The 12,573-nt window shown below is 54.4% G+C and overlaps 1 protein-coding gene across 1 annotated transcript; it reads right to left on the bottom strand.

Annotated features, from left to right (window-relative positions):
• Positions 1-2,748: 2,748 nt before the first annotated feature.
• Positions 2,749-11,006, bottom strand: CALHM3 (calcium homeostasis modulator 3). The gene is made up of 3 exons (XM_027529277.1): positions 8,705-11,006; positions 6,189-6,444; positions 2,749-3,738 (listed from the first exon to the last, which is right to left on the bottom strand). Exons 1-3 carry the CDS (start codon positions 8,989-8,991, stop codon positions 3,247-3,249), a joined length of 1,035 nt encoding a protein of 344 aa, XP_027385078.1. The 5' UTR covers positions 8,992-11,006; the 3' UTR covers positions 2,749-3,246.
• Between the last annotated feature and the right edge of the window lie 1,567 nt (positions 11,007-12,573).

Genomic DNA, 12,573 nt, shown 5'->3' with positions numbered 1-12,573 from the left:
CCACTCCATCCCACCCTTCTACGTTGTCACAGAGCACCAGGTTGCCCCCTGGCATTCTTACAGAACTTCTGTCCCTGTGATTTGTTATTCTCACTTGCTGCCCCGTCTTTCTCCCCCAAAGCTCTAAAGGTCTCAGTCTTTCCTCTTCTCACTCAGTCTCTCTCTCTCGCTGGCGTATCCATTCCTGCAGCTTCAGGGATCACTGCCAGGTGGAGTATCATTCTGCCTTCTGACTCTGCCCGGAAGCACTTGCCTGTAGGATAACCTCAAAGACCTGAGCAAAACCCTCAAGGATGCCACCATCTTCCACTTCTCATGCAGAACCGCAGCTGCCCAGACCATGTGAGACAGGGGACTAACACAGCCAAAGTCACTCTTACAGTACATTTCTGCCTTGCCTAGCTAGTCACCGTGTCTCCCAGAAGAGAGGCCTTGTGTACAGGGTGTGTTCAGAAGGACTGTCTCCCAGAGTTGAAGGAGACTTGGGCAATGAGCATGAGCACCCACAAGGGCTGCTCTCTTGGGAGGGGAGCAGGTGGCAGCCTGCCACCTGGGTCCCTCACCCCCAGGTGGAGTGGCATGAGCTACACACGGCCTCTCTCCCAGGATATGAGTAAATGGTGGTGTGAAAGGATGATGGCAAAGAGGTTTGGGGTTTGAAACCATGTCATCTGGGGACTGAAGAGGGTAAGGAGGCATTTGAGGGCTCCAGGATCCAAGACGGTGTCACTGGGTGTGGGGCTCAGAAAGCATCTCTTGGTGGGATTCATTGGAACAGACTCCTCGGCACTCTGGCGAAGGTCCTTCACTTTGCCCAGGCCGGACCACACACCCTGCACGCGGTTGTTTGTTCACTGGCTCACGTCTTATCTCCCCTTCAGACTGGAATCTCCACTAAGATAAGACGATGCCTTTCCTGCTCTTTGGTGCTCTAGGCATTCCATCAAAGTTTGCTGAGTGAATCAGCGAACCCCAATTCTTTGCTTTTGTTCTGTTTCCTCCTTGTATATGCTCTGCTCCCCCATCCCCATCCCTCTCTACTTGTCAAACCCCCGCCCCATCCTTTAAGGCCCATTGTAATGAGATCCTTCTGATTCTCTCAGCTTGGAGCCACTACTCTTCATGCTGAATCTCTGTGGCACACAGCTTGGCGCTATCGTATCACTTTACACCTTTTGCTTTGGGTTGTAATGATTTCTGTACCCATCTCGGTCCCTCTAGTAGAGAGTGAGTTCCTTGGGGGTGGGGCAATATGCATCATCTGTGTATTCTTCCTTCCCTCCTCCCTGGCACAGTGCTTTCTATGCAGTAGGCTCAATATAAGAAGGCAAGTGGCCCTTTACTGGTCCAGATACTGCTTCTTTAAAGCCCAGGGTGGGGTCTCTGAGCCTCCTTTCCCTGGGCTGGGCACTCGGCCCTGCTGACTGGATCATGTCCAAGGTCTGCCTCCTCCCTCCCCCACCAATCCCTGCTAACACTTTGCCTAAATCTTGGCCTGCCCAGTACCATTTTAGACATTTGCATGGCCTGACCACAGCGAGGTAGCAGGGGAAAGACTGGGCTGTATGGATAGTCTGGTCCTCCTAGGCCCTTTGGCAAGCACCCAGGAGAGCAGAGATTGCCTGATACGGAGGGAGCTGGGCTCCAGGACCCCTGTACTGCCCCCATGCCCTCATTACCAGTAAAGCATAGAGTGAACCTACTGCATGTCTGTGGTCACCAAGCACTGTTGTGCTGACAGAGGCAATAACAGGATGTGTGTGCAGGGGTGGGGGTGAGTGAGTCATCAGGGAAGGGCCGAGACCCAGAGGAGCTCACAGAATAGATCTTCCTCAACCTTTGCTGTTTGGGCTGCCAGAGACTCAGGGGCAGTTCTTCCAGGAAGATTTAACCCTGGTATTTCGAGGGTCTTCATCCCTGAGTCAGACCCCACACCCACACTTGGTCCAGAGGTTTTTAAACACTGGATTTTGCAGAATCACCTGGAGTGTTTGTTCAATGGAGATGTCTAGGGCTGCCTAGACACCTGATTTGCACCCTGACTTGTAGATCTGGTCCATTCCTCATATCCCTAGGGAAATTCTTACCATGGTGTCAGCTTCTTGCTGAGGGCAGTGGGTAGATGGCCCTGGGATGCCTGGCAAAGGAGACAGCCTTAGAAAGCAAGGTCAAGCTCAGGGGTCAGGCTGCAGGTGGTGAGGAGGGTGGTGAGTGGAGAGGTGACGGAGGAAGTGCTTGCTGGCTGGAGGTGAGCAGAAGGCTGGGCTGACAAACGAGCTGCACCTGAAGGCTGCTTGGCCTTGGTTGGTTAGAACAGAATTGGTGGAACTGGAGAAGATGGGAGCTGGAAGGGTCAGCTCCCCCTTGACATTCAGAAACAGAAAAATCCCCCTGAAAAGATATAAAGCTATTCGTCTGCAGTAGTCAGCAAGAGACACTAATTTGTACTTTTGAGAAGAATTCTCAAGCAGGGTTTGCTGAGTTCACTCAGAGAACCTTGTTGGAGGCTGCAGGAAACCCAGCCACGGCCCTGAAAACACACACACACAATCTAGAACATGCATGCGTGCATACACACACACACACACACACACACACACACACACATAGCCTAGAGGATTAATGTAGTAGCTCAGAGCAGACTCTAGAGCTGATGTCCTGAAATCAAATTCCAGCTCTTATATGGGTGACCTCAGCCACCTTAACCTTTAATGCCTCACTTTCCTTCTCTAAAAAAAATGGGGCTAGTCATCATCCTACTTCATCAGATTATCATTAAGATTAAATGAGTTATATATAGAAAGAAGTTAGAGCAGTGCCTGGTACATAGTAAGCATCATACAAGCAGGTGCTGTTGCCATTATTATTATTTTAGATTTAGAATATGGACATCTAGGACCCAGCACCCAGGACAGATCTATTTAGACTCTTACTCGGAGTTTGGTCCACTGACCAGAAGCATCAGGAGCTCGTCAGCAATGCAGTCTTGGCCCTGGTCCTAGATGGACTGAATCAGAATCTGCATTTGACAAGAGTCCAGGTGAACACGTGAGCACAAGGAAGTTTGTGAAGCACAGCTTTAGAGCACACAAGAGGCCACGCCCAGAAGCTCGGCCAGGCACTGGGCTGTTTTGGGGAAGGAGGCTGACAAGGGTTAAGCTGCCCTGCCATGGGGTCCCCACTGCCTGGAAAGCCCCCACATCCTTGTCAGTGTGGGCATTTTACGTGAGGATGCGGTCTGGGTCCTTACACGTCAGTGTGTGGGGACTCCCTGGTGCCCGGGACCACTGTGGGGGCGCGATGGGTGAGGCCGCACCCCCAGAGCCCTGAGGATGCTGTGAGGTCAAGTGGTGGTTTGCTGGAGTACCAGGCGCTCAGGAGGCGGTCCACTTGCTCCTGACTGGAGACTGCGCGCAGGTGGGCCTTCCCGCTTCCACCGTCCAGGCCGTCTGGGGGCTCGGGCCTCTCAGGGGCCTCCGGACCCCTACCCGCAGAGTCCCGGCGCAGCCCCCGCGCCTGCATCTCGCTCTGCATGCTGGCGAAGAAGTGTAGCACGCAGCGGTGCGCAAAGTCCCGCGCGTGCTCACAGCACGTCTCGTCGAAGAGCTTCTGCTCCAGGTCCACGTAGTTGCTCCAGTATCTGCGCTGCAGGAAGACTGTCTGGTCGAAGCAGGGCCTCAAGCAGCGGGCCAGGAAGGCCAGGAGGATCAGCAGCAGGGTGAGACTCCAGCCAATGGCCTAGAGGGTGGGGAGCGCTAATGTAAGCGTTCAGACACACAGATATTGTACAGTGTGGCAAGGGTGTCCCCTTTACTTATCCCTTCCATCCATTTTCAGATCTACCCGCCTTCCAATTCAGTCATCCATTCTACCAACTACCTCCATCCATCCTCTCTCCCATTCATTCATTCCTCCTTCCATCCACTTTCTATCCAACTATCTCTCACCCATCCCATCATCCATCCTCTTATCTGACTATATATCTATTGTCTTCCTATCAAGCCACCTTCTCAACCATGCTCCTATCTGTCCATATCCCTCTATCCAACCATCTATGCTCCCATCCATTCATGTTCCCATACTCTCATCCTTGTTTCCATTCATCTCTATCTAATCATCTATCCACTTGTTATTTATCCCCCCTGCCTTCCTCCTGAACAAACACACCTTACAATCCTTTTGTTTCCTCCCATGTATTTATTTATCTTCCCACAGTTTCCACCCTTGGAAGCATAAAGCTGCTTTCCTTTGTCCTGACATTCTTCTACAAAGGTATTGTTCATAGCTGAAGATGCTATATAAGCCGCAGTTCTAAGCCACTGCTTAGAGTGACTCTGTTTTAGGTTCCCCCTGCCTGATGAGCACTTCACACAATGCTAAACTGTTTATTTTCCTCCTGTTAATCATTCTTTTTGTTAGAGTCTCAGCTGAAAACCTAAGGTGGGTGGAGGTAACGTTTCGCCTTCTTGCACTCCCATCCATTCATCTGTGCATCCACCCATCATCCTTTCATCTTTTTATCTGGTTCTTCATCCATGCTTATATATGTGCATCCATCCCATCTATGCATCCATCCATCCTATATTTTCAGGGAGACACCGAGGACTCAGTCTTTGCTCTCACAGAGCTAACACTTTAGTGGAAGTTACAATGACATAGGTGATGACTGGCTAAGTGCCATGTTGAGGGATGTATCTTGGGTCATGGAAATTCTGAGAGGGGACACCTGACCTGAATTTGAGGCCTCAGAGAACAGTGAAGTTGAGGCTGAGACCTAAAGGCTGATGATAGTTTACAAGATGTGAACAGGAAACAGTGTTCCAGGCCAAGAGTAAAGAGAAGCTGAAGTAATTCTGAGGCTGGAGCCCCAGCCTGGCTGCTCCTGGCCCTCCCCTCTGCCCAGCCAGAGGTATTGAGACATCACCTAGGACTAGAGCAACTTTATAGACCTGGAGCAGAAAAATCATCCTCTAAACCACAAGACTTATTTGAATCCTTATCATTTGTAGATGTGATTGACAAAGCTCTCTGCCTGGCCTCTCACGAGGCCCTCCCTTCCCCCCACCTCTAAGTTTAAAATGCTTGTGTGAGTATTTTACTTGGAGGAGCATTTAATGTGACTGATCGTTTACAGCTGAGTCAGGACTCAAACCCTGGTCTGAGGATTCTGCACTCTTTCCAGGGATAGTGAACTAGTCTACAGTGTTTACATCCACAGGGACATCAAGGTGAGTAGACCGAACCTCCGTTTATTTTGCAGGAGAACCCGAGGCCCAGAGGGGAAGGGGCTCATGGCCGTGGTCACAGTCTGAAGCAGAATCAAGTGTGTCCCAAGCATGGTCTTCTCTTTGCCACTCCACGGGCCTGCATTCACCATGAGCCTGTCCTGACACCCCAGAGAGCTAGGGTGTATCTCCAGTGATGCTCTGCACGTGGTGGGACCATGTAAACACTTTTGGGGAGACATAGCCCAAGCAGGCTCTGGCAGTGGTGAGGGTGGGATCTGGAGCTTGGGCTGGGGTTTGTCCCCAGGATAATGGATTCTGTGCTCTGTGGGGAGCCAAGCGTCTGGGGAGGACCTGCATAGTAGGGGAGGGTTTGGAGGAATGGCATTTTAGATTCCTGCCCAGCCTCTTACAAACTGTGTGCCTTTGGCCTTGTGAACTAAACTCTCAGAGCCTCAGTTTCCTCATCTGCAAAGTGGGACAATCATGATGGCATCTATCTCATAGGGCAGTTTTGAGAATTAAATGAAGTAATGCATGTGAAATGCTTAACAGTGCCTGACACATAAGTGCCTCATAAGTGGTAATTACTGTTATTTCTGAGGGGTGGGCAGAATGCGTGTGTGGGGTGGGGGCAGGGTAGTGCAGTATATCTGCAGCGTTTCCTGCCATCCAACCTGGAGATGAGCCTAGCTGACTCCAGAAGGGTATGGACACCTGGTCTCCACCCTCAGGTGAGTCAGTGTTGATGGCAAAGTGCCCACGTCCTAGGCCTGACACTGTCCTGTGTATGGGTCATGTCTCTGATCACCCCCCCAGGGACCACATGCTCCGCGGTTGTGTCTCTAGCATTGGGAGGGGGCCTCAGGAAACCATGTATACCTCCTCACCCCGCACCCCTCGGAACCAGTGCAGGACATTTCCCAGGGCAGGGAGAAGAAACCCCCCAACCCCCCGAATTACCTGTGACAGGCACCGCAGGTAGCGAGACACCGCCTTCCGAGCGGGGCTGTTCCTGACCAGCTCATCCTCCTTGCAGGGCACCTTGGCCAGAAAGAGCTGCACCTGACTGGGGGTCATGTTGGTGAAGTCTAGAAACTTCTCAGGGTCCACGGAGCTGCTGAAGGCGCACACGAAGCACTTTCCATCGAGGAGGGCCAGCAGGATCCAGATGACGGGGGCGGCCAGCGCTCTCTGCAGTACAGAGGAGCACATGTACCTGGGAACAGAGGAAGGGAGCGGGAACACAGGGCAGCCAGAATTCAGCTGCAGCAGGAAGGCTACAGGGGGGATGCGAGGATGAACTTCCCAGGATGGTGCATGGTTACCCCAAAGGGAGGGTTGCAGCTCCCACTGCAGAGGCCTGAGCAGCAGAGGGTTGGGGAGAAGCAGAGCTGGGGTCCTGGGAGCCCTGGGACTGGAACACTGGGGAGCTGGTATTCTTCCTGCCTGAGCCTTTGTAGCAGACTCTGTTAGTGCTCTGCTCAGGCCAGAAGCATCTAGAGCTTTGGTGGGTAGTTTCTATTCACGTGGAGAGCCTGAAGACCTCTGACCTCAGCCCCCTGCATGGCTCTGAGGCTTCAGAGGAGTCCCTGCTCCCAGTGCGGGGTGGCCTGGAGGGTTCACCTCAATCCCAGAGGGCAGGGCCTGGTAGTTTAATGCCCCAGCATCCGGGACCCTCAGTGGGATGATTCTGAAGTGGGTTCTACCCACTCCCTTAGGCCCCTCAAAGGACTGAGCCCCAGTTGCCTCCTTATTATCACTTCTTTCCAGAGCCTGCTTTTGGGGGGACCCTAAACTAAGAGGGTCCTGTGGAATAACCTGCCCAGAGACGGCATTACACACCTCCTGCAGTGTCCAGGGAGCCTCTGATTGTCCCCAGGTGCCTCTTTTGACCTACTATGTCTAGTGGCCTGAATTGGGTGTTGGTCACAGGACAGGAGCTCAGTGGAGCTGGAACCACAAGACTCCAGAGGAAAAGCCTCCCTGCGTGGCTGAATCACAGGGAGCCGGGAGCCCCTGGCAACATTAAAGAGAGGCTGCTTGTGCACAGAATGCAGGTGTTTTTAACTTGCGCGTGTGCTCAGTCACTCAGTTGTGTCTGACTCTTTGTGACCCCAGGACTGTAGCCCACCAGGCTCCTCTGTCCATGGGATTCTCCAGGCAAGAATCCTGGAGTGGGTTGCCATGCCCTCCTCCAGGGGATCTTCCCCACCCAGGAATCGAACCTGGGTCTCTTATGTCTCCTGCATTGGCAGGCTGGTTGTATACAAAACATAGGATGGTGTGCACTGGCTGTGTGTATGTGTGTGTGTGTACATGGCCTACCTGGTGGTGAATTATAAATATATTGTAGTCAGGGGTGGCTCCAGCATTTTCTATGGGGGCAAGGTGGTTAGAAGGTGGAAACAAAGACTTGTTACGAAGTTACATAATATGCCCTTGAGAACACCCCAGTTGTCTACATCAATAGGGGAGAGGAGAAGATCAGAAGTGAACTAAAACCCACCAAGTCCCTCCTACCACTGCCCGTGGATCTAGAGCACTTGGGTATTTTGTCTAAAACACTCAGGGCAGCGGTTCTGGGTTTGATTTGAATCTGAGCCTCTTCCTTGCTGTGGGAGCTCAGCCAAATGACTTAACCTCTCTGTGCCTCAGGTCCCCCATCCTTAAAAATGGATCCAAGACAGGAAGAGACCCAGGGCCGAGGTAAGAATTCAGAGGCTGTGCACACACAGTACTTGGCACAGAGCTTGGCTGACTGTTGGCCAGGGAGTATTATGAATTGCTAAAGTCTGTCAGCTTTTCTTCTCTGTCTCTCTCTCTTTTTTGGCTGTGTCACAGGACTTGCAGGATCTGAGTTCCCTGAGCAGGGATTGAACACAGGCCACAGCAGTGAAAGAGTGAAAGTGTCGAGCCCTAACCACAGGACGGTCAGGGAATTCCCCATCAGCTTTTCTTGATACAGGGCACCGACCAGGGTCTGAGGACACAGTGATAGCATATGGGGTCTTTGCCCTCGGGGAGCTTGCAGGAGACAGGATGCAGCCTTCAAGCCAACCACGCCTCTCATATGTGTAATACGGTATGCACATCATGGGATGGTCCTTCATGCATGTGGGGAGTTATAATCCATGGCCAGCAGGACAGACGTGACCTGGATAATTCTTAGGAGTCCTGTGTCATTCACGCGTCTTTATCATTGGGCGTGGGAAGGTGACAGACAACGGGATCAGAAATATCTGTTTCCAGAGTGGAGACTGGCAAATCTGTCTCTGTGAACTGATGGTGCCTTGGTATCATTTTCTGGGGGAGAGCAGGGGGCACATCTGAAAGTAGGGTGCCTGTGGGGGTGCCTGGGGGAGCCCTGACCATACCCATGGGGGTCACTGGGGTTTGGGGAGCCCCTGGCAGTACTTATGCAGTTGGGGGAGCCCCTGACAATGCCCACGGGGAGCTGGAGGGGGGTGGGACCGCACCTGACGATGCCCGGGTCCTTCCTCCGGTGCCCGGCGGGCCGGCGCCACTCCTCCACCATCACCACGGACTGCCGGTTGGCCAGGAGGCCGCAGAGGAATAGGGCGATCGGGGGTGTGAACAGCAGGCCCAGTCCGTAGAGGGCATTGTAGCGCGCCAGGCAGGGGCAGTTGAAGTCAAACGAGGAGTACAGCTTGACGGTGACCATGGCCAGCAGCAGGCAGACACCATTCATTACCGACTCGGAGCTGGACTGGAAGTGCAGGAAGAGTGTGCGGAATTTATCCATGGCCGCGGCCTGGGTGGGGGCCAGGGAGGCTTCAGCTGCCTTCCTGGTCAATGCCACACTGGGGGCAAGCCAGGGGCTGCAAGAGGTTCTTCTCTTCCAAGGGCCTGAGGGGACCAGGAGGAGACGGCGTCCGGCCAAGGGTGTGAGGCAGAGGCAGGCTCTCTCTACAGGCTCCCAACTGTCCCCTACTGCTCCGCTCCTCTCTGGGAGATGAGTCACTGCTCTGTAACCAGCCAGCCCACAGCACCTCTAGGCAAATGGGCCCCACCCTGTCCCCCCATCCCTCCCCAGCCGATTCCTTCCTTTCTTCAGGGTTTGGATACTGATGCTGGACAGCTGGTGGGGCTGCCCATGGAGGACAGGCAAATTCTGGGTGTGGTTAAGGCCATGGCACTGATGGAGCCAGTTACATTTTCCGGTTCTTGGTTAAGAACATGACTTAGCTCCGCTGAGCCCAGGGAGCTTTCACATTGGTTTTTGTGCTGGGAGGAGCCAGGAGGGGCGCCTTACTCTGCCTGAAGCCATCCTGCAAGAGAAGTCTCTTGAAGAGCATTGAAACTGTTTCAGTGTTTGCCTGGGTTGGGGAAGGGGAGGCCTTCTAGATGGAGGGTACTGCCTGGTCAAGGGCACGGAGGTGAGAAGCAGCCAGGTATGGGTTGGCAGTTTGGGGTTGCTTGACTGTAGTGTCAGATGGGGGGTGTTGGGAGACGGGGTGGGGGCTCAGTGAGTGCCTGTGACTCTTTCCTCCACTTATTCTGCTGCCCTTCAGGTCTGGCCACTGGCCAGCTCAGGTCTCCCTAAAGCACAGGTCCTACTACATCACTCCTCTGCTCAAATGTGGCCGGGCCCCCTCAGCCTCCTTATCGTGACATTCAAGGCCCTCCTGACAGTACTCAGAAGTGTCTTCTCACTGCCACACATTTGCAGATGCCTCTTTCCCTGGAGAACCCATGCCCCTTCCTCCCACCTGCTCTGCAAGACGCAACACGGATGAGGCCTTTCAGCAAGCTGCCCCTGGTGACCTCAGCTCTTGGGAGCCTCTCCTCCCATTTGGCCCTTGGAAAGGCCGCTCCTGCCTGCTGCTCCTGCCTCCCAGGTGTGGGGTGGATCTCCCAGCTAGGATGGGACCTGCACTCACACCTGCTCGTTCCTGCAGCCTCCAGCAGCGTGCCAAGCATACCGCAAGGGCAGCAGAGGTTTGTTCTCTGTGATGTTGACACTCATTCCCCCTGCTTCCGTCTCTAGCTTTGTCCTCTCTGCCCAGGCCTTGACCTGCACCTGCCCCTCCGTCTGCTCCTAGGAAGCAGATGGAACGAAGGTGCTGCCCTGAGCTCTCTCTGTCTCTCTCCCTCTCGTTCTGCTGGTCTCTCCATCTCTGACTCTGCCTTTCTCTGTGTTGTGACTCTGTGCGTCCCTCGGCGTGTGTGTCTGAGTCTTTCCGAGTGTCTTTCTGTCTCTGTCCCCCTCTCTGTCCTGCAGTCTCTTCCTATCTATCTTTCCCTCCTCCTCACCTGCAGCCCACCCCACAACACCCCATCTTCCTGGCCCCCAGTCCTGACCCAGGCAGCCTGACTTATGGAGGGGAGTGGAGGCAGCCACAGGAACTGCTCCTGGTCACAGATCCATGGGCGTGGCCTGAGCCTGGGCTGGGAGTGGGTGAAGCCGGGGCTCTTCCTCAATCTTCTCCCCTCTATCTCCCTCACTGGCAGCTCAGCGCTGCCCCTGAGCCAAGGAAAACCTCAGGGGCTGGGGTGCCCTTGACTCCACTGACGCCTGCTCCATCCAGCCTGGACCAGTGACGTCATCGGCACTTTGCTCACAGTCACGAGCACCACTCCCGTGAGCCCTCTGGAGCACGGGAGGCAAGTATCTTTCTGAGTCCTTCTGGACCCAGGGGCGCAGCAACACTCTCCAGTCTCCACAGAGCCCATCGGCACCGTGGCAGCTGCGCTGACCGCCCTTCTTCCTGTAATTTCAAACAACTTTTAGAAAATGGAAATATCTCCACCTTTTTTTTCTGATTAAACACACCATTATGAAAAAGTTAAAAATAGAGAATATGAAAGTGTCCCCAAGACTGCCCTCCCACCCCCGCCCCGGGGCCCCGGAGTCTCCCTGTCACGTATCAGCGTGTGTTGCCCCACACTGGCGTGCCATGCCGTTGGCCTACCCGGCCTTCCTCTGGAGACTCCGGGGACCACTGAGTGAAGCTCTGGGCATGCTACTCACCCGCCCAGGAGCCCCGGGGCTGCTGGGAGAGGGGACTTCCATCTGAGGCCGGTCTCTCCCTTCTCTCAACCCTCATGATACAGGAGGACTTACTGTGTCTCCATTTCAGTTCCTCTGAAAAATGAGAGCCTGGCAGTTTGAGGGACCCCTGCTGCTGCTGCTGCTGCTGCTGCTGCTGCTGCTAAGTCACTTCAGTCGTGTCTGACTCTGTGCGACCCCATAGATGGCAGCCCACCAGGCTCCCCCGTCCCTGGGATTCTCCAGGCAAGAACACTGGAGTGGGGTGCCATTTCTGGGACCTGCCAAATGAATGCTGTGTAGATCATTTAGCCTGTAGTTTAAGTCAGACCGTCTGCAATATGTCCTGCAAACTTGCTAAGTTATCTGTGCAGTCTCTACCTCTGATGAAGTAGTAACAGACAGAGGCCTGGGTCCCATTCTTTGTCTGTAGTTTATCCAGTGATGTGCTGTCAGGACCTGTGTGAGGGAAGTGTGGGGGCGGGGAGGGAGAGGGCTGGAGAGTGACCCTGCAGGGAGGGGAAGGGAGAAGGGAGGGGAGGGGAGGAGAGGGAGAGGAGGGAGGGAGGGAGAGGGGAAGAGGGAAGAGGAGAGGCGGGGGAGGGGAGAGGGGAGACTTGAGGGGAGGGACGAGGGAAGGGAGAGAGGGGAGGGGAGGGGAAGGGAGGGCGCATGTTCTGGAGAAAACTTTCTAGCCTGTCACTAGCAGAGAACCGCCACCACCACCACCAGATTCCTGGGGCAGGGGAGGGTGCAGGGCCCCGGAGAGGCTGGGTGTCCTGACCTGGGTCACACAGCCTTGGTGGGGACAGGGCCAGGAAGGAAGCTGGGCTCCTCCTCTGTGCCTCCCAGCCCTGGTCAGCCTCGGGGCTGCTGCCAGGAGAGGGGACTGTCTGGCTAAGGCTGTGTTTCTCAACCCTGAACCACCTGAGAACAGAGGGGAGAGAGGTGGGCTGAGAGGATCTGAGCACGCCTCGCTCCCATTCTACTCTGAGGGAGAGGGGAGTGGTCAAAGGGCCACCAGAAAGCTGCCTCTAACCTTGGGAGTCTCCAGAAAAGAATGGACAATGGGGGCTTCCCTGGTCTTCCAGTGGTTAAGATTCTGTGCTCCCAACGCAGGGGACCGGGGGTTGGATCCCTGGTCGGGGAACTAAATCCCAGGTGCCACAACTAAGACCTGTGCAGCCAGATAAATAATTTTGAAAAAGAGAAAGAACGGACAATGCATCTGGGAGAACACTGCAGAAAACTGGGACAAGGTCTCTCCCAGGCCAGCCTGTTCATAGCTCCAACCTCTAGGAGGTGAGACAGCCCTCCCAGGTCAGCCTGGGCCCT

Source organism: Bos indicus x Bos taurus, chromosome 26 (assembly GCF_003369695.1).
Source record: "Bos indicus x Bos taurus breed Angus x Brahman F1 hybrid chromosome 26, Bos_hybrid_MaternalHap_v2.0, whole genome shotgun sequence".
Lineage (NCBI taxonomy): Eukaryota > Metazoa > Chordata > Mammalia > Artiodactyla > Bovidae > Bos > Bos indicus x Bos taurus.
This window is presented reverse-complemented; position numbering and strand designations above follow the sequence as displayed.

Coding starts and splice junctions, on each gene's coding strand:
- CALHM3 (XM_027529277.1), bottom strand. CDS start 8,991: ATGGATAAATTCCGCACACTCTTCCTGCACTTCCAGTCCAGCTCCGAG. Junction 6,445..8,704: donor AAGGACCCGGGCATCGTCAG/GTGCGGTCCCAC, acceptor CTCTGTTCCCAG/GTACATGTGCTCCTCTGTAC. Junction 3,739..6,188: donor ACCTGCGGTGCCTGTCACAG/GTAATTCGGGGG, acceptor CCCACCCTCTAG/GCCATTGGCTGGAGTCTCAC.